This window comes from Echeneis naucrates, chromosome 6, assembly GCF_900963305.1.
Source record: "Echeneis naucrates chromosome 6, fEcheNa1.1, whole genome shotgun sequence".
NCBI lineage: Eukaryota > Metazoa > Chordata > Actinopteri > Carangiformes > Echeneidae > Echeneis > Echeneis naucrates.
In genome coordinates, this window is record NC_042516.1 from 15,515,377 (window position 1) to 15,537,383 (window position 22,007).

General features: G+C 40.2%; 2 protein-coding genes across 3 annotated transcripts in view; both read left to right on the forward strand.

Moving 5' to 3' along the window:
* Window positions 1–1,515: 1,515 nt before the first annotated feature.
* On the forward strand, window positions 1,516–13,696 carry kcnj14 (potassium inwardly rectifying channel subfamily J member 14). 2 transcript variants are annotated; one of them, XM_029503865.1, is made up of 5 exons: window positions 1,516–1,666; window positions 6,887–7,002; window positions 7,197–10,395; window positions 11,197–11,514; window positions 12,136–13,696. In XM_029503865.1, the coding sequence occupies exons 3-5, from the start codon at window positions 9,349–9,351 to the stop codon at window positions 12,352–12,354; spliced, it is 1,584 nt and encodes a 527-aa protein (XP_029359725.1). In that variant the 5' UTR covers window positions 1,516–1,666; window positions 6,887–7,002; window positions 7,197–9,348; the 3' UTR covers window positions 12,355–13,696. The 2 variants fall into 2 exon arrangements, with proteins under 2 accessions (XP_029359725.1, XP_029359726.1); XM_029503866.1 differs by lacking the exons at window positions 1,516–1,666; window positions 6,887–7,002 and having other exon boundaries at window positions 7,962–7,996; window positions 8,120–10,395.
* Window positions 13,697–15,430: 1,734 nt separating this feature from the next.
* myh14 (myosin, heavy chain 14, non-muscle) overlaps window positions 15,431–22,007 on the forward strand; it is a 28,103-nt gene continuing 21,526 nt past the window's right edge. Inside the window, exons 1-4 of the mRNA XM_029504525.1 lie at window positions 15,431–15,633; window positions 18,700–18,877; window positions 20,295–20,501; window positions 21,626–21,782. Coding sequence (XP_029360385.1) covers window positions 18,713–18,877; window positions 20,295–20,501; window positions 21,626–21,782 — 529 coding nt within the window. The 5' untranslated portion in view covers window positions 15,431–15,633; window positions 18,700–18,712. The remainder of the gene's footprint in view (window positions 15,634–18,699; window positions 18,878–20,294; window positions 20,502–21,625; window positions 21,783–22,007) is intronic.

Consider the following 22,007-nt stretch of genomic DNA (forward strand, 5'->3'; position numbering starts at 1 on the left):
AAGGCAAGTGTAAGTATGCTACAAAAAAGAAAATGCTTTGACCCAACTCTCATTCGAAGAATACACATATCATCAGCTGAGTTGCCAAGCAGCTCTTAAATGTTTTCCAGATACTCTTCAGTGATGTATGGATTCGCTGAATCTAGTTTTACTATCCCAACAATCAGTCTGTCACTGCAGCAGAAAAAAATAATCCAGGAGAGCTTTTGGACGCCTTCTTTGTCTCGTTATTACCTTAACAGAAGCAGGTATAAAGTGATTTATGCTATTTAACGTATCCAGTTTTCCAATCTTCATTAAAGTCATCGTGGCCCTTTGAGCATTCACATATACTGACATCATGCCTTCCACATCACATTCTCTCTCCCTCTTTCTCTGCTGCCCCTCCTGGACAGTTTTCCACAGGTCAATTACAATTTGTGTTTTTACTCAAACACTTATGCAATTTAAAACGGCACAACAATCTATGTGACATTGACTAGATGTATTTATGTTAACGCATTTTACATGCTAACAGACTGAGATTATCCACCAAGGTCTATATTGTTTCATTATTCTGTGCAAGGTGCTTTGCAAATATCCAAATGTTTACACGCTGTTATCGGATGCAGCTGATTGTTATGGCTGCTGCTGCATGTCACTTCTCAGCACCTAAGAAATGACTTCAATCTGATCCTTATTTCCATAGAATGACTGAGCTCATGACATCATAGGTCATTTCTTGGGCGCTTTAACTGAGATTAATTCAGATTAAGTATTAGTAAACACACACTGTCACTCTCTCCCCCTCTCTAGTTCTCCCTTCCTCTCAGCACGCACACACCATCATTGGCCACTTTGTCTCTATCTGTGTGTCTCTGTCCTTCATTTTTGAATTTACATTCAAATTGAAATTGGATTTATTGGCTTATTATAAGAGTAGAATAGTATCCCTTGACTGTGTTGGATCAATTTATTTTGGACTTAATTTCTATGAGTTTATAACAAACAAATGCAACTTTATTTGCATTTGCTAATGTAATCTTACATGACAGTTGTCTGACATTGTAAGGAGCAGAAACAGCACAAGTAATAAGTTTATAGAACAGTTGTAGAAGGTGAAATGTAAAATGTAAGCAGTTTATAATTGGCTCATAAATGTTTAAATGCATCTAGGATATAATTAACAATCATCCAGAAACATAAAAATAATTATTAACCTTGCAATATCTTTACCATTACGTAATAAAGTTATTCGGATCATTAGCCATTTATGTCACAATAATGTTAGGTAGCAGGTGATTGGTAAAAACAAAGGCAGTGTTTTTGACTGAATAAATCAATGATCTACTTGTTTTAAGCAAATGAACCGATTTATTATCGATGAATCAGTCACTGTGATATGACAAGGTCACTGTGGCCGGCAGAGAGGCGCGTGCTCGTCTTCCCACAGGGGACAGATAGAGCGACGGGAGCGAGCTCACGCTCCACCTGAGCGCGAGCGGACAGATGACGGCACTGCCAGCACGGGACGGCTCGCGCGCGGTTCTCAATCACTCCTCTTTTCTGTTTTATTTTGTTATTATTATTTAAAAAAAATATATCAACCGTTAAATTCACTAAAAAGCAGAAGTGATAGAAGCCACAGGTCGTCACATGCAGGTGAATTCATGGAGGATAAAAGAGGGTAAGGGCTGACTCCGTTTCACTCCGCAGGAAGTTATTAACTGCACTTTTGGTCAAAGTATATTTCTAATTCTTTTATTCATTTAGCCTTCATGGCCCATGGGCTGTTCGTGTGAAAAAGCAGGGGAACTCTTACTTTTTAGCCTCTGTAGTCAATCTAGAATGAATCAGACATATGTTGCAATTTTTACAGATCTTTTTGGCTTTATAGACTTTGTTATTCGGCCTTGAATGTGTTTTGTGAGAGTGAGGACGTTTATTAAAATTTTACAAAATACGTTTTTCCTTTGTGGTAAAATTGAAGTCAGAAATTCTTTTAGTTTCTGGCATAACTTGTAATGGATGAAGAGAAAGGTACTGGTGTTTGGTGAACAGTAATGAAGCAGTGACAGAGCCAGCAGATCAGCTTGGCTGGAGAGCTCGGTGTTCCCAAATGATTGAGTCTTAATCCTTTTTTGTTTTTGTAAGTTGTGAACAGATAAAAAGAAAAAAAACAAAACAAAAACACAGCTGTATTTTGAAATAGGTCTTAAAATTACGTAATGCTTGAGACAAACTATTGTGAAGCAAACGCGCTGTACACATATGTTGTGATGATTGAACTTTTTGTTGCAGTGTTACTGTGAAAATGTACAGAGCAGTGGGTTGAAGGCTGCACATGGTAACCATGTCAACACTGATGATAAAGCAACTGTAAATCAAGCATTACCTGGGTTGGGTCAGGGTTTTTCAGGGAGACACATGGGGTAAACAGGTCGGATTAAAAGAAAAAACAATTTCCCCACAGAGATCATTGAAATTTTTCTCATTCTGATTGTAAGAGGCTGCAGTTTATTCCCCAGCTGATTCTCCTTTAAAGCTTGCTGATGGTCCTCTGTTGTAGGAGTCAACTGTGGGTTTGCTAAAAATCCACATTATTGAAATATCTTGCCTCATATGTTTGCTGGTTTGTTTTTGTTTTCATTCCAGAATAAACATAATATACAGATCATGAATTCTGTTTCTTGTCAGTCCAACTTAGTATATACGTATATCCTTTTAGTATATACGTATATACATTTATATATATATATATCAGGTTATAGATTGATAGAGTATTAGGTTAGGTTAAAGAGTACAAATGAGATAAAACAGCATAATTTTAATAATGTCAGATGGAATTATATGTATCTAATTTTTTGAGATAGTGCACAGGCTGTTTTCTTAATTTGAATAGAGCTGCGCAGAGTTTTAACTGGCACGTTGCAACCAGCACCATCTTAACTCTCCTGATTAACATTTGGCCATCAGCACACAATGACCTCGCTCCCTGCTCACAGCTGAGGAAAGAACGGCAACAGAAAAACTTCAATTAGATGGAATAAGGCCTGGTGCCAAGATGACTACACACTTGTGTTTACTTTCAAATGTTTTCATAAGAGAGAGAGAGAGATTGTGTGAGACCTTGTATCTCTATCTTTGTTAGACAAAAATGAGGACATGAACAGGTGTAACCACCTGAAGCGGCTGTGAGGGTTACGTTTTGATTAATGGTTCAGGGCAGAATTTAGCTTAAATTAGATCCTGTATGTGTGTATGTGTGTGCGTGTGCGTGTTCGATGCTATGAGCCGGTGTTTGTGCACTGAATCTCCATCTCTAATGTATATGTGTGTGTGTGTGTGTTAAAAGAATGATTTTTTTGGTGCAACTGCATACCAAATTAATTGCCACTTGGATCTAATATTCCAACATTTGGCGATCAAGCCATATTTTTGTGGAAAAACTTGCTATAATTCAGTATGCTGCATTGCCTTTGACTGATTTTTCTTTTAAGCTCATAAAGCACTAATGCAGGAGTGCCGTGCTAAATCAGTGGTCCTACTCCCATGCAGGTTGTTTCTGTAAGCTGATTTCCATAGGATATCACACTAAATCCAGTGACTGCCTTAAACAGGCTAAAAATACTTGACAGACTAAAAACTTCTGGAATAGTCAGTCATTTTAAAATGAAGATGATCATGTGAAATTAAAATCCTTTAGAGACAAACTCAATCATAATGTCACCTCATAATAATGTGGATTTTATTCTCCATGATCTGATATCTATTTGTCTTTGGTGTTCTGGAGCAACTATTAGCTGCAGTTATCACAACATATGAATGACGCCACCACATCAACACTTCTCTCGGCCTTTATTGATCAGATCAGGCAAAAATCAAAAGGTAGCAGCAGTCTGTGTGTGCATTTTTCTGATATTTTCAGACTTTGCCATTAGAGTTTCCGAAACCCCTTTATGTACCCTTGACATGTTTAAAATATGCCTTCTGAAGTGAAAAGAATAGAATAACTAGTACTGACGTACTAGGCAAAATAGGCTTGAGACAGTGAGCCATGTGACACAGAGAGAGAGAGACAGAGAGACCCAATCTGTGCCCTGGTTTAAAACATCAACTAATCAATAGTAAGTATTGATTGATCTCCATATTTGCATTGTGGCTACAGAATGTAGAGGTTTGTTTTGTACTTTGTGTTCAGTGTTAATTAAACTTTACATCATCAAACCATTATTGACTCATATAAGAAGAAAAATAAACTATACTTTGAAAATAACATTATTTAAACCATTGTAAGAGCAAACCACATGTAACAGAAGAGACAAAGCAAAATGAAATACTGTAGTTTATCCAGCACCTTTTTCAATGACGCTGAAATTATGTCCTCTACGAGCCTAATCTTTCCACCTTAATATGGTCAGATAATCTGGATCGAAAGAGGCCAGAGGAGGTCCCATGGAGAGGAAGAATACACATTCAGAAACCCACAGGCAAAGAAATAGGAGACAGATAGGTGGCAGGTTAGTGTGAAGAGGGGGATTATGAATATGAATATCAAAATCAGAATTTTTGAAGATTTTGGGTTAGTGTATGTCAAAGCAGTAATAATTACCTACTTTAGGATTGATGAGAATGTTACCATCGAATAGAGTGCCACCTGCTGCTGCTCCTCGGAAGACATTAAATGAAGAGGAATTGTTTACTTGGCATTCTGAAATGTAATTCAATTGATTTAAACCCTTATAATTAGACATATTTTTATCAAGCTTTTAGCCTTATAACCTAGTCATTTGTGTGCTTGCTCAATGGCTGGTCTGTGAAGAACTGGCTGAAAAATAGTCTGAATAACATTGTAAAGTTTTGCTTCAAGAACACAGGAGTCTGACTAAATGATCGATACTCTCTCTGGAAGAAGTGAGTGGTCCAGAAAGCAAAAGGGAGAAATTTCCCAACACAGTCATAGACTTTTCAGAGAATCCTCCGTTATGCCTTCATGGCAGTATTATGTATGTGCCTATGCAAAAAATGTATTCCTTCTGCTACTAGGCTACCAAATGCTGGTAGTATCCACCTTGCAGATACCTAAACCAACTCTCGGCAATACCATGGGATGTCTCTTTTTCTTGTTCACTCCTTTTTTCGCCCTTCCTTTGCTGTTCTAACCCATTGATCTGCCCAGCTGTTACTGGCATGTTGGTGTGAATGTTGATGTCTGATTGCTGATTTTAATGTACTTATTTATTTATTTTACATGAATGGGGTAGGCTGTAGAAATTAAATGTCCTCTGGGACTCATAAAGTATTCTAAATCAGAATCTGAATATTTTCATTCTGAATGAATTTGTAAATAAACGTCTGATTTGATAAATATATTCCCTGGTCTGTAAAGTGTAATATAAAAGACAATTGCGATATCCTAAAGTCAAACGTGATATCAGTAAATTTAATATATTGTTTGACCAACAGCCCAAGACCCAAAGAAGAACATGTAAGGCCAGGAAAAGCACCATATTCTTACATTTGAGAAAATAACAGAAAATAAGAAAATTTGTTATTTGAATTATTTAAATATATAACTTATGAACAGTAATTTTTCTGTTGATCGACAAACCAATTAATCAAAAGTATTACATTTCCATGTGCAGTAATTAAATATAAATAAATATCCAGATTTAAAAATGGAAGTTAAATCATATGTAATATATCCAAATCAATGAAATATTATCTACTGTTATGCATCAAACAAATCAAGTTCTTTGGATTTAGTTTGCTGGACTCTAATATGACTGTGTAATCTGTGTATCAGAGGCTGCTGTCAGATGTGATGGGTCATTAAACCTTCGTCATATAAGGAAGGACTGTGAATTGGATATAGCTCTGGAGGTCCTGATAATGTGAAGTAACAACTTCATACTAATAATTTTACCGCACACCCCTTTAAATTATCCTAACAAGTGGAGTCATTTGAGATATTTGCCACCTCGCTATGATAAGGTTAAGCAATGCAAGGACACGTGGGCTCTCATGTTGCCTTTACCCCCTCATACAAACACACACAGACATCCCCTTATCACCTCCTCGAGCTTCTGTTGTCAGTTGTCCAGCGACACCTTAGCCCAATGATTCAGATAGCTGACTTGAGAGCTTGTTATGTATAGTGACACAAAGGTCAGGCCAGTCTTATGACACTTTTCAACATTAAGCAACACAAGCCTGGCAGATTTTGTCAGAACACCATAAACTACTATATGGTTCAGACATTCAGTACTGATCCAAAGTTACATTAATCTTGTCAGTTTAAGAGTAAATGAGTGAAGTTCAAGGTTTCATCCATGTTACTGTAAATTATTACATCAGGGACAGTATTTGTTCGATACTCTTCATTTTCCCTCAAATACTCTGCATTACATAACACCTCAAACCTGTATGTGTTTATAGATATTCTTATAATTTTTTATAAAAAATAGTGGCTCTTATGTAAATCCTCTGCGGATTAGCAAAACCATTGGTGAGATTACCAAAGTAACGAGCGCAGCGGTAATCCACACCATATCACCATCTCCACACTGAGACGTACCACCTCCTCACCGACAACCAACCCAGAGTTCTAGTTCATTTTCTAGTCCTTCCTCAGAGCTACAGTTTCCATTCTCAGATCCCCACTCAACTCTGTCTCCTCAACTGTTCCAGTTTATCGATTTTCTTCTATATTCCATCAGATTCCTCACCCTGCACAACTTGGTATCTTCCATTAGGGATACCATCAAAATGGATGACCTGTTGGTGATTCAAATGATGAAGACAAAATATTTTAATACTGCAATGATAAGCATGGACATTAGCTAAATGTATACAAGTGATATAGATGGTAAATGACTCAACTGTGCCTCTTTGTTTATCCTCACAGGCTCCACTGTTGCACAGGTACCTCTCCGTTTCCACTAGAGAAAATCTAAAAAAAAAAAAATCCACCAACTTCTGAGTGAAAACACAGGAACCAAAGAGATAAAACACCTACCAACGGTAGGTTTCTGATCTCCACCCAGTTCATTATTTATCATGTACATCATACTTTTAATTTGAACATATAAAAAGGATAAATGCTTTAATGTGGAGAGAGAACAGACGTAGAATGTACGACAAGCATCAGTTTCAGATTTGTGATATCTACATTACCTTTAATATTCATTCTCTGTTTGTTCTGGTTTCTTTTCAAGACTGGCAGTGAATTTGACACGAAGGCCCTAAACTAAGGACACAAAAAAGAGAACAGCAACTCTGCTAAGGGAACGGGACAACAAGCAAACGCTTTCATTGTCTTCTTCTGTGGGATTCTTCCCCTCAAATATCACTACAGCTCAGTGCTTTAATTAAAAATGTGTCAGAAAGGAACGTCCGAGCACAAGTGAAGATGAATCCATATGTCACTTCCCACTTCAGAAGGGATCTCTTTCCCCATTTCCATTTGTTGTAAACTTCTGACGACCTTGCTCTTGACTGAATTGACTTCTTCCCTGTTTATATAGTTGAAGCAGTAGCTTTTGTCGGTATTTCAGTCCTTGCCACAATTGACAATACACTGGATTTTGTCACTATGTCATAATTTGGTGATAGAGTTTTCCAGGAATGCTTGGCAAGGTAAACCTTAACTAACTACAAGCATGTATTTTCATTGCCAGATGTATTTGCAAATCTCTTATTAATAACTTAAAATTTTTGTGAATCATTTTTAATTATTAGGAAATGTGGTACACTCATGCATGTTTTTAGATTGAATATTATGGTGTCCTCTCGCTTGTCCTTAGTAGCACATTGCATCTGCATATAATCATCTCTGTTGTTTGCAGAAACTCTCTGATATTGAGGTAACCTTTTGGTGATTTGGTTCAATAAGGGATGCTGAGTAAGAGACTGCAATCCACAAATCCCATTGTGTTGTCATCCACCTTAGTTTTCAGCCCGATCAACCAACGTTGGCAAAACAAGACCTCCAGAAAAATCTAGAAAACTTCCTCAGGTGACTTGTACACTTACCTTTTCCCTCCATGAAAATATTTCACCTAAAGGTAGAAAGTAATGCCAGATCATAGATCAAAGTAATCTCTCTCTGTTGCTCTCTTTCCTTCTTATCTTTTGTCAGGCATAGGTGAAATCTCAGCCGTAATGCTGAGCTGTAATGAGGTATGTCTGTTCTGAGAGGCTAACTGTTGCAGATGATTGCTAGCAGCTGTGTAGTTGACTTCAATATTATACACGCAATGGTCAGGAGCTAAAACAAGACTTCACCAAATTGATAATGGCCAGCAAAAATATATGCAGACCACTAGAAAGTAAATGTGAAATTGTTAAAGCAGTAACCTGACTGAACTAGAAAGGACAAACAAAATATGGTTTAATTGGGCCACTTTTACAGTACAGTAACATACCCTTGACTTGGAAAGACAAGTCTTGTCAATTAATTGGCTCATTAAATAAACTATCAAAAGGCTGAATGACATCAAGGGGTTCATCAAAACCATACTGGTACAGAATTGTGCTGAATGACTGCAAACTGAAAATCTTGTATTCTTTGTTTTCTAACATCCATGCCAAGGGGTTATGAAAGCGGGAAGAACTTTGATCGTAAGGCTTTGCATGTTTTCTGTCCTTTTTTTCTCTTCTTCTTCGACTGCATGCTAGAAATGATTTTATCATAGTTATTTTGATTTGTCTGTCTTGTATGCTTAATTTGTATCTTGTCACAGTATTTATGTGTACCCCATAATGAGCTGCACATCCTTAAAATGTCTCTATCTCCACCCTCTTCTCCACTGCATTGTCAGTTTGTACGTGTCTGCTCGAGGCTTCCTTTTTACTGATTTGAACTGAACTGAACCAATCCTGCATGCTTTTATGATGTCTGTTGAGGTTATCCCTGCCATACTACTCTTTGTCAAGCCAATTCTTGCAAAGTAGAAATTGCATGTAGATTTTGGGGTACTGCTGATATCCTTCATTTCAGTCAGTCTCACTTTAACTTCCTCAATGAGTATGATTTAACATTTTTTTACTGGATTCACCTATGGATCTTCTTCAAGAAAGCCCCCTTTCTTGAAGGATCTATTAGTGGACAGATTATTCTGAGAAAGAGCATTACAGTTTGCCGAACGGGAAAGAAAGAAGTGACCAGACATTGTTCTTGGAGGGAATTCACACTGCTTTATCAATGGCTACTATGGACCTATGTTTAACTTTTTATTATTTCATGACTGTATTGAGTCATCATACTTGCACTCCCTGACTGTATCAAGCTGCTTCATAACCACATAAAATTAAGAGAAACACAGAGATACTGAACTTTTCTGTCACAGAAAAGAGACTTTGTAGTACATGATGGGAGCAGCACGCGTGAAACGCCGTTTCAGTGCTGTGGTGGATGGGCCAGTGGAGGAGGAGGAGGTCATGAGGCTAGCACAGAGTGCTGCAGACACAGCTCGGGCAGGGGGGAGCCCAGTGGGGTCAGGCACCCCAACAAGCTCCTCCCCGACCCATGCCCTCAATGGCAAAGCCCTAGCTCTTCAGAGCAACACCAACAATGCACGGAGGCAGAGTGCCATTGGAGAGTCTTTTGGGGGAGATTCAGGAGGAGAGGGCGGGATGAGAGCAGGAGGAAAGTGTTCAGCTCTAAGGAGTGGAAGAGGAAGAGGTCAAGGCCCGAAATCCCCAGAGCAGGATTCATTCTCTTCCCCCTCCACTACCAACCGCCGACGCAACAGGCGCTTAAGCCGCCGGCCCCGACAACGCTTTGTGGGCAAGGACGGACGCTGCAACGTCACCTTCGTCAACATGAGCGAGAGGGGCCAGCGGTATCTCAGCGACCTCTTCACCACCTGTGTGGACATCCGCTGGAGATGGATGCTGGTCATCTTCACTCTCTCCTTCCTTCTCTCCTGGCTGCTCTTTGGATTTACCTTCTGGCTCATTGCCTCCGCACATGGGGACCTCTCCATTCGGCTAACCCCCAGCTCAGGTTCCTCTCCGGGATCAGGAGAGGCCAGTTCTGGAGGAGAGTCTGATAGTGAGGCAGTTGTTGAGGAGCCATGCTTCCTCCAGGTGAACAGTTTCATGGCGGCCTTTTTACTCTCCTTGGAGACGCAGACATCCATCGGTTATGGATTCAGAAGCGTGACTGAAGAATGCCCCCTGGCGGTGGTGGCGGTCGTTTTGCAGTGCATTGTGGGCTGCATTATTGACGCCTTCATCATCGGGGCAGTCATGGCAAAGATTGCCAAGCCCAAGAAGCGAAATGAAACACTGGTGTTTTCAGAAACAGCTGTGGTGGCCCTAAGGGATGGGAAACTCTGTATGATGTGGAGAGTTGGAAACCTACGCAAGAGCCACCTGGTAGAGGCCCATGTCAGAGCACAACTATTGAAGGTAAATGGGCGGAGGATCTATAAAGAGGAAAAGAAAGAGGTCAGACAGAGTGGCGATAATAAAAGAGACAAGAAGGGTATTATTGTAAGTAAACAGTCAAAGAGGTGATCTGGTGAGGTGAAGATAAAAAAAAAAAATGAGGCTATGAGAAGTGAGATGGGAGTGGTGGGAAAAAGGTTGCAGCAGAGAGAAAAATAGTGCTCAGACCATCTGGCCTGTATTCTGTAAACCGTAGTTAATGAGAGCTTGTTTTATTTTCCCTCTGGGGTTAGGAAGATTTACCATGGATTAACTTCCACACGATTCTTTAACTGAGAACTATTGTCCTTTGTCATCTCATTTTCTCTTGTGCGTACTGTAGGTGTACTGTATGCACATTTGTCTTAACCCTACAGTCTGGTCTAATCTGTGTATTTTTAGACATTTGAGTTTTGTTTAGTTTTTTTTTTGCCTTTTTTGGTCATACTACCAATGCATTAACCACATTGGTGCTATAACATGATTTCTCAAATTGTCAGACTCACATGAAGCTTTTAGGTCAGGGTAAGAACTGTAAATTTTCCCAGAACAGGTCTTTTCTACACCACAATGTTCCATTTGTTAGCTGGAATTACTAATTCTATTCATTTTCATGGTCCATTTTACTTCTCTGTATGCCTTTTCGTTTTTTCATATTGGAAACCGTTTCTGGGCTCCATTTAATATATTCCCACATGACAAGATTTTGACACATCTGTTGTGGAAATTTTTATTTACCAAACAGTCACCATGTTTTACTCTTTATTTCCAACCTGCTCTCAGCCACGGGTGACACCGGAAGGCGAGTTCATCCCACTGGACAACGTAGACGTCAACGTGGGATTTGACACTGGCACTGACCGCATCTTCTTAGTCTCACCTGTAACAATTGTCCATGAGATCAACGATGAGTCACCCTTCTTTGAAATGGACCGAAAGACTCTGGAAAGTGACTCTGAGTTGGAGGTAGTGGTCATACTCGAAGGAATGGTGGAGGCCACAGCCATGACAACACAGTGCCGCAGCTCCTATCTGGCTTCTGAAATCCTCTGGGGACATCGTTTTGAACCAGTTCTCTTTGAGAGGAAAGACTGCTACCAGGTCAGAAGGGAAATATTGGGAAATATATAAGAGGGATATGGATCATTCTTTTCCCTCAATGCCAAATGTTAAATAAAATGCTATTCATAATTTCATTGTAATTGGACAGGCTGTACGTGTAAGGGGTTTTTGATATTATAAATACATTCTCAGTTTCCAGAGGATAAATCTTATGAAATTCAAAATCATTAAAAAAATCTTGTGAAATATCTCAACACTCCCTAGAAAGTTTTGCTTAAAATTTGTCTGAGACTAATTCAGACTAAATGTTTCCAGATGATTTCTCCTAATTGCATGTTGACTTGTCCTCTAGCGCCATCAGTGGATCACAACTTTTATTTCTTCAGTACTTTGGTGATGCCACCTTCCAAAACAGATAAATGACTCATAGGCCTCAGTTTTACTCAGCAAATGTTAGCAGTCTAATTAAAACTGTAAAAAGTGACTATTAAAAACATTCGCCGACTAAACATCAGCTTGCTGGCATTGTTAATGTGATGGCGGTGCCAACATTTGGCTCAAAGCACCACTCAAATGCAACCTGACAAAACCAAAACCTTGGTCTTTTTACCATTTATCTAAAATACAAATTGAAAACGTATGTCTTCTCTCTTTTTCTAGGTGGACTACTCATTCTTCCATCGGACATATGAAATCCCTAACACACCTTCATGCAGTGCTAAAGAGCTGGCCGAACAAAATTACATTCAAAGCTGTCGCTCCTCATTCTGTTATGAAAATGAAGTGGCTCTGCAACTTGTCTCGCCTGATGATGAGCCTGAGCAAGACCCAGAGTGTCCTGCCCCACTAACCCTGGCAGAGCATCTCCACTACAACTGAACTTGAAGGACAGCAGGCCTTGAGGAAGAAGAGGCAGGAAGCTGCCCCAGTACCTTAGAGGGAATAAAGGCATGAAGGCTTAGAGAGATAGAGGGAGAGATGGAACTAAAACTAGACACGGCCATGCTTCTGTCAATTTCATGATTGTTTACAATCGTTAGATATACAAAGTCCAGAGTTGCAGCTAGTTACAAGTTTCATTCATAAGATTGGCACGAGTGTCATCGTATAGCCGACTGGGTGAGATAATTACTACACCAACGTGTTTGATTGACCTTGGCAATCTTTCATAATCATTGAAAACTTGTCTGATAAGTCTCACACCTGGCCCATCAATCACAGCACACTCATCTTGTTCTAACGCCTGACTTCCAAGTTATGTGATAGCACCCCTGCTGGCTCTAACCTGCAGCAGCACTTAAATGTTTGTGATCCTGGAGAGAATTTTACTCTAATTTAGATGGCTTCTGTAAGCAATAAATGGTAGTATACTTACTACTCAGGAATGTACTTCTAAATGGTACTGACTCATCATTTTTGTTTTCTTTTATGATGGTAAGTATGGATTGTGCTCATTTGGTAACACTTGAATGGCTGTTGAGAATGCAGTTGGGTAGGGTGGAGTTCTTGGAGAGCCAATGTGAGCAACAGTAACATGGAGAAACAGCTGAAAACTTGCAGCAACTTTGAGCAGTTTCTTTCCCATGTGATAAACTGTATGTTGTTTATTTTTTGGCCTATTAATTCGTCACAAAAACACTCTTCATTGATTGTAACATCTGCTTTATTCAGCCTGCCATTTTGTGTGTTGGGTTGAATGCCATCTTTTCAGGTTTTCTGTTGCTAAGAAATCAACCACACTGTTTAGTTTTGCTTTTGTTAGTAAATAATGACTGTGCAATGAGATAATAATATGTTAAGTGTCTTGGAGCTTGGATGACCTTTGATGTTTTGGATTGAATTCAAGGCTAAAGGATATGCTCTCATTTACTGTAAATGCAACGGAGGCCTGCAAGCACCTCCAGCATCACGAGGACAGTACCTGGTTAAACTGATCAGAGATTTTCAGATGAAGGGTAATGAAGGATGAATTTGTTTCTGCATCTCTGACCCAAAAACTGTCTACCATGTGCACTAGCTGATGAGGACCAAACTGGAAAATTCATAGAAAATTGTTCTGTATTTTTGTGCCCATAAAACCACTTCACCCTCCTAAGTACTAAGGTGGTATTACTGGTTTCTCTGACAAAATATGAGAACAGTGTAGTGGCTGGTGCCTTGATAACAAACAGATTTTGCAACTGGTCCATCATTTGTAGCAATTAATCTTATTTCATGTCAAAATGTGCTTTAAGCTTATTTCTGTTCTAAGCATGCATATTCATGTCAGTGTTTTTTTTTTTTTATTACGTTAATGTTTGAAATATGTTGTTCTAAATAGACATTATGTCTATGCCGATAATTACTGTGATACTGCTGAGTGATTGAGTGGTATATAACCACAAACTGATAACAGATAGATGTTTCAAACTGCATAATAAAGTGGACTAGATAATAGTTTGAACTTGTAGGTATATTACAGAGCAGCCAGAGTATTTCAGTTTATTTTAGCTCATGAAACCATTTTCAGTAAATTATCGGAGTGTTTGATTACAGAAGGTGTTGATAGGAGAAGTAGGGGGTGTCAGAAATGCACCTTTATATTTAGTATTTACCAAGCCTGTCCAACAGAGCCTGGGAACTTGTTCTTTGTACTTTGCACTAAAGTAATATATGGATACTAATATCACTGACGCGCTACAAAAGCACAGTAGTGTTGCTGGATCAGCACAGGTTAACATGGATGTATCAGTGGCATTGTTTCACTTGAGCTATTGAAAAGATATTTTGTGGTAACCTGAAGGGAGCGAGGAATTGACAACATATTATCTGTTACAATTAATGTTAATACTGTTCTGTGTTTCTGTCTTCACTTACACTTCTCCTTTATGACTACCATGTTCTATTTATAAGCTCCACGGTGGGTCATGTTGTTCACCCTGCCTCCACTTCCATGAGATGTAACTTGAACTTATAGCCCCAACACTTTAAGTACGATAGTGTTTTTAAACTGCCCAGAATGAAATAGACCGTTGGGTTATTTGGCAATGTCATTGCTTACTTATGGCTACTCACACTGAACATACTACATTTTGTTCAATTGGACGAATTTATGATATTCATAGTATATACATAGAATGCTACTACTAACATTTTTAATAGATTTGTGAGATAAAGCCATTGAATGAGGTAGCTCCCAGTTCATGGTTATTTTTTTAAAGAAAAGGAAAACCTCTCTGCTCCAATGTTGAAATGTATTTTCAGAGCTGCCTCAGGCACAGAGCACTTCCAAGTAAATCTGAACTGTGTTGTAGCGTAAATAAAACAGGGATTGAATTGCAATTATGGGTTGTTTCTTTATTTATCCTAAATACACACACACACAATGGGCACAGTGACAAAGACTAGACCCTCACACTGTGCTAAATTAGTATTTTTCTCCCTTCTGATTTACTCACCGGTCTGTATTACTCCACACCGGCCCGGAACCCTTGTACCTCATATTCGGGTTCAGTCGGATTTTCTGGGATGATCTGAATCACGCGCCTGGAGTCAGTGAATCTGTGGTTGTTTCCAGACTGGGATCCAAGTAAATCCGATCCCAGATCGGCGTCTACGGTCTCTGGCCACCACAGAGGGGGTAAACAAAGGGCGCGCAATTTTCCCTACTCTAGCGCGAGACTGCCGCACAGCCACCTGCTGCAGCGCCTCCATTGGCTGCCGGACACGTCAGTCACTCTGAACCCCGCCCCCCGGCCGTTAGCATTGGCTAATGGCGGCGGGTTCTGTGCTGCCGCCGCTGCCATTCGTCTCCGTTCCCGTTTCATGCCAGCTGTGGGGCAAAAAAAGCTGCAGTCGCATTCATGAGGCGGGTCCGCCGCTCGGTCGCGGGTTTTGATTGGAGTCCGTCTTGTCCGGGGCCCGTCGGAGAGCCGGCTCCTGGTATCCGGTTGGCCCGTCGGCAGGAAGCCGCTGTGGGGGAGTGAAGCCGCGGCCGTGCCCTCAGTGCTCCGGCTGGGTTACTCTCAGTGTGCGGCTCCACTGAGGAGCGCTGCGATGATAAAAGCCGCATATGCGGTAGCCTATAGACCGCTCAGGCAGAGAAATAGCCCAGAAACCGCCTCATCCCGGCTTCCCTCACGCCACATCCAAAACCACGACTCAGAGCCGGACCTGAAGGTGAGAGATTTAACTACCTTTCCTCTAATCCAACTGCTAAATAGCCGCCGGAATATCCTAAACGTGCCATATTTCGGTGGAGGTGGCTAACCTCGCCGGGTCTGTCTAAATGCGGCAGGATAACGCCTAAAAATCAGACTGGTTTGACCGGCCGCGTTTATTTCAACTTGATCTTAATAAATGTCCTCGAAGGGAAGCTTACATCGAGATGACCTGTTTGTCCAATGGCCATATTATATCTCATTTTGATCAATATAATTAAAAGGTGTACGCCTGCGGTGAGCTAAGTGTAAAATATGATAAATTTAAATCCCACCAATCAATACCAGTAAAATATGTCGGTTATGAGGCTGCCACATGTATGCGGTTCACGTAGCCCATGTGATTGTTCATGTCCTGTGATGAAGGTGTGGTTGGCTCAGATGCAGGTAGATGAACGGAGATCCGCAGACACTGTCATTGTTCTAACCAGCAGCTTAATCATGTCACCTCTGCTCAGTGGGCCATATTATCACCGACACATCACCGACACATCACAGATGAGGGGAAAAGGCGTTCCCAGATTCACACACGCACCACAATCAAGCACAGGCAGACACACACACACACACACACACACACACACAGGACCCCCGCAGTGAATGACCTCAGCTGAGACTCGGAGGTTTTGTCTGTGGGCTGCAGCTCACTGTTCAGGGTGTTGCTATGGAAGACAGCCGGCTGATTTTGGCAACTCCAGCTGCTGCAGGTCGACTTTGCTGGTCAGTCCGGCTGTACTGCGACAACCTGTGAGGTCTCTGTGTGTGTGTATGTGAGTGTGTGTGTGTGTGAGTGTGTGTGTGTGTGTGTGTGTGTGTGTGTGTGTGTGTGTGTGTGTGTGTGTGAGTGAGTGTGTGAGAGTGTGAAGACTTGCTTCAGTGAAATCATTAGCATCGATGGGACTCAGCAGCACCACACATTTGGATTGATGATCTGCTTCCATAATAATTGTTAAAGTTGAATTACAAACAGCATTTGGTTTAGGTCAGTCTGCATGCTGAAAAGAAAACTCAAATTAAACAATGAATGACTCATACTAACAATAATTACCTTTGTAGTCCGAGCCCAGTAAAGATTAAACCCCTGTGCCATGGATCTTCACTTTTGTCAAAAATCAATCACTGTAGATTGCTCTCATGTTCCATATACACTAATGTGGTAGTGATTAGGAAAACAAATGATCACAGCAAAAATAGCCTGAAACAAATGCACTGTTTGCTCCTGTTTGAGTAGCATTTGCTATAAGCTACAGTGCCCAAGTTTTTAAGTAATTAATTGATTTCAACTCTTTGACCTGTTTTTAAAGATTTATGTATTCAAAAACCATTAGAGCCCATTGGAGATGTGCTCCTCAGACAGTGCAGGGAAGTTGGAACCTATTGAGATTTGGACCATCTTATTGTTGGTTTTGTCTCTCTGTGGGATTATTATTATTATTTTTTATTTGTTTTATACGTTTTTAAGAAAAGACTTGCATTGAGATACCAGCATTTTAAGAGCAGATGCACTGTTGTATACCACTGAGGGATCACATATTTTCCATACTGACTAGCTGGGTGGTGTGACTTCTTTTGTCAACATGTTTACACACCCAGAGTTTCATTGGAGTAACAGGTATGGTAACGGCAGGTTTGGGGACTGGGACCTGTCATGAACAGACACAGCACAAAAAAAAAAACAAAAAAAAAACAGAAAGCTACATAGCAGGGATCAAGAATGATTACATATTTCTTGAGGCATAGAGACGCCTAATAGTTAGCACACATACAAGTCGGTACAATGGCATACCTGCCTGATCAAAGTTGACAGATGACATGCTTGTTTTAAATGTTAAGAAGAGCTTGAGTCGGCCCCTTTCTCCATAAAAACCTATGTTTCCTTTTACTAAGTCAAATTTGGTCTTTCAGAGCTAATGGATTCAGGAATCATGGCTCCTTTGGATTACATTTTCAGTCACAAACTATACAATATGTGCAGGTAAAGATTCTTGTCACCAGCTTTGTGAATGTTAATGATTCTGTCCAAATGTTGTTTTAAATGAAAGTTGGTGTAATTACCAGTTTCCATCTTGGAATAACTGTTTGCAACAACAATTAAGATTGGATTTTGACTGTGATTCTTATGAAATCACCAATATGCAGAATCTGTCATGGTGCTAAATATTTACAAAAGTGCCTGAGAAAGAAAACAAATTAAATCCAAATCTGATGGAAGTTTTGTATTGTCCATACACAGTATTTTCATTCTCCCATCTTCCTATACAACAAACTGCACTAACCAATGTGGTGAATCCTAGATAACATTCAGTAGGTCATAGTCTACCACCCCGACCCAGTGCTAAGGCTGTGCTAGTCATCATCAGCAATAGCTAATTTTAAATGGTAACCATGCATCATTTTGGGCAGGGCAGATTCTAGCCAGAAGATTGCTTCATGTTGTACAGTAGATACCGCTTCTGTTTACAAGGAGAAGTGGCATTTTGGCTTTACTGTGTCCACTAGTCCTCAGTAGTGGACCTCACTGGTATTCTATCTCTGCTTGAGCCCAATGGCCTGTGCTACAAGGCTAATTTATTTTCTTTCAGTTAACTTCAGATTCAGTCCTGTCTGATCCTCTCTTTTCATTGCTATCCCACCCTTTTCCCTCTCTCTCCATCCCTCCCCCTCTCACTGTCATGTCAGTTTACTCAGTCGATTGATGTATCTTGCCGTTCCTCCATCCCTCCACCCCTTCACCCTTCCACTGCATTTCTTCCATAACTGTCTTCTCCATGATTTGTTGTGTCTTTCAATTAGGCCACTCCTGGCCCAATCGCAGCTGGATATGGCCATCATGCTATTTGCGTGCAACTACTGCTCTTCTTATATGTGTGGATGAGACCAGTGAAGTGTGTCTGTAATGCCTTGACAGAGAATCAGTGTCACTGTCTAACACTCCAGTTTTCAGCTTCCCTGAAGAGTGCAAAAATAGAGAGAGATAGCACAATGCATACTAACTTTTTAGCGTTTTTTTTGTTTCATCTTCCAGTGCCAGTAGTACCATGTCCAGGCCAACAGGGGGTGGCGTCAATGATGTCACCCGCTTTTTGTCATCGGGGGCAGCACCGGGGTCTCCCACATCCAACTCCATGTTCTCTGCTGCCAGCCAGGCAGACTGGGCAGCCAAGAGGCTGGTGTGGGTGCCGTCAGAGAAGCATGGCTTTGAGGTAGGCTGCTGTTCTCCAAACAAAGGAAAAATTAATAACAAGCAACAACATATATCTGAGAACTAAGTGACTGCAAAGATGTGAAATAAGTTGATATTCAGCAGTAAATGCAGTTTTCTTACATTTCTTCACCATCTTACTATTAAGTATTTGGTCAATTATTATCCTCAGGTATGTGCCTTCTCTGAAGGTGTGTCAAACAGGTGGGGCAAAGCAGTACAAGGTGTAAATGTTCTATTTATCCCCCCCCCATGACAATACAAGTTTTTTATACTCATTGTCCTCCTTCAACACACCTTGCTGTGCTTTCTCACAAATTAAGGCCTAATGATCATCACAAGGCCCTCGTGATGACTTTAATCAGTTCCACTTTGCTTTAGTCCTTATACACTGCATTAGTGCACGGTGTACAATGTGACATATGAATTCAATGTTCTATCTCACTGCTGGACTGGTTTCACAAAGAGCTCTATGAATAGCACAATACTCTCCTTCAGTCCCATAATGTTAAAGAGGCCATTGCAGAGACTCTGACTTCATTTTAAACTCATGATCTGAAAATGACACTGTTGCACAAACACACACACCGACACACTAAATACACATTCATACACAAACACAGCCACACTTGTACATTATTTTGTGTGTTGTGCATATGAAGAAGCGGAGAGAACAAAGTGTATCAAAACTGACTCTTGTGACCTGGTCAGTCCTAGAACTGAGTACTTCCCGTTTTACAAGCACAAGTCTACCAGAGTAACAAAGGAAGTTCTCTTCTTCTTATTTCTCCTTCAATTGATTGTTGTCTGTTCTCAAATATGACGCTCACTGGCAGAGATTCTGCCAAACACCAACTGCAATTTTTGATTCATCATAAATGGAGGTTGCAGGGTTGACTGTAAAGTTAAAGGGATAGACCAGAGTTTTTAATATTTTAAAAGCACAATAAATACAAATCAAATTTTTTTGTTGCAATTTTCCAAAATGAAACCAAGCTATTGGCTTCTAGAAAGTACTGATCATCTCTTCTTATCAGTGCAGAATAAAAAGTTTTTAAGTTTGAGATCACTCTGTTTTATTTTTAGTCAAATCTACTTCCATAGTGTGCAAGGACAGCTCTAAAAGCCGTTTGTTCTTGGTGCATCAAAAAGAAAGTGCAACATCAACAGTTTACGTTTTCTGCCAATCCACAAACAATGAATTTGCATTCTCTTTAAGAGTTTACTTCAGTGAGTTGATGAGAGAGAGAGATTTGAGGACATACACTGATTTTGGGCCCCAATCTATGGAATCTTGATGTTTACAGTTGTCAATTAGATTTCTCAAGCAAGTTTCTCAAGCAAATACTCTGGGTCAACTGATTTTTTTTTTTCCCCCCATGCTATTTTGTTAAAACCTCTTCTGTTTTCAATCCCAGTCTGCCAGTATCCGAGAAGAGCGCGGCGACGAAGTGGAGGTTGAGCTTACAGACAGCCAGCGGAAGTTGACCCTGTCCAGGGAGGAGGTGCAACGAATGAACCCTCCTCGCTTCAGTAAAGTGGAGGACATGGCTGACCTCACCTGCCTCAACGAAGCCTCTGTGCTGCACAACCTGAGAGAAAGATACTACTCTGGTTTGATCTATGTTAGTGCACACAATAATGAATATATGAAAGAAGATCATTTTTATGATAGCATAAAAGTACTTTAAACTCCCTCACACCAATACACCTGTATACATGCATGGATGAACAAGAGGAAGCAGGTTGGGTACATATACAGCCCATAATGTTGTTGTGCATGCATACTGGAGCTGAGCTCTTCTGGCATCTCCTGAGTAACTGATATGGGGTACAAAGAGAGGTGAGGAGTCAGTTTACAAAGTTGCTGTGCTGAAGTAGTAGGAGGTGTCTGTGTTCTGTTTCAGAAAAAGCAGGACAAGGGTGCAAAAAAAGTTAAGTGGGATAGATCAATAGACAGATACACACATACATACGGGCATTGGTCGTAGTCATAGGAACTAATTATGACATGACTGATGTAGATAAACAGCGTATACTTTAGTAATATATAGACTATTAATGTAGCTGCCTGTCACTGGAATGAACAATGGAAAAAGTAGCTGAGAGGAAAGATTAAGAGAAGAGCAGGGATGGATTGTTGGAATAGTTTTGAGAGGTGTGTGTCACAATATGAGATAAGGTAAAGGTGGATTTGAAGTCATGACTTTATCCCTGGTTGGAATTAATTATGAAAAGGTTGACATCTGGGTGTGGTTGGGCACTGTGTTGAAAATGACATCACTGTCTGCATTCCTATTAGTCACAATTGTCTTTTATAAGTGAATGATGTTGTGAAATCTTACAAAGAGCTGGACATACAGTATGGTGAGCCTTGTTCAGGAATGTAATAATACATTTTATGAGTAGGTGAAGCAAACATTTTTATCTGTTGTGATTGTTGGCAGTCTGATTCGATGCTGCGTGTGGTATTACATATACTCCTTGGACCTGGCATCAGTCACTTAAATCAGTGGAGCAAGAATAAGGGAAAAAAAAGAACCTCAAAATTGAAAGTAGTCAGATTATATATTTGCATGTTCCAGTGAATTACAAAATTTGAATCCCAAGCCATTCAAACAAATTCAAGTAAATTCAAGAGACAGTTGTATTGGGCCTAATGTCCTGGTTGATATTCAAAGAAAAAGCTCCATGTAATTGTTCTGAAAATAAGGTAATGCAAATATCCCTGTTTTTGTGTTTCTCCTAGACATATTCAGGATTGTTCTGCGTAGTGGTGAACCCTTACAAGAACCTGCCCATCTACACAGAGTCCATTGTGGAGATGTATCGGGGGAAAAAACGCCACGAGATGCCCCCGCACATCTACGCCATATCAGAGGCTGCCTATCGCAGCATGCTGCAAGGTTCTCAACACTATCTTTGACTCCTGACACCTGAGAGACTTTGACACTAAAACTAAATTCTACATCTGCTATCAGCTAAACTGGCTTGGAATGTGGTGTTGAATCTGTGATCTTTGATCACTAAGCCACACCATGAATGCAAAGTGAAGGTTTGGCATAATTGTCTACAGCTTTCAAAAGCTTAAAAGTGAAAAGAAATAACTTGGATTGCGTTTTTTACAACAG

Coding starts and splice junctions, on each gene's coding strand:
- kcnj14 (XM_029503865.1), top strand. CDS start 9,349: ATGATGGGAGCAGCACGCGTGAAACGCCGTTTCAGTGCTGTGGTGGAT. Junction 10,396..11,196: donor TCAGAGCACAACTATTGAAG/GTAAATGGGCGG, acceptor ACCTGCTCTCAG/CCACGGGTGACACCGGAAGG. Junction 11,515..12,135: donor AGAGGAAAGACTGCTACCAG/GTCAGAAGGGAA, acceptor CTCTTTTTCTAG/GTGGACTACTCATTCTTCCA.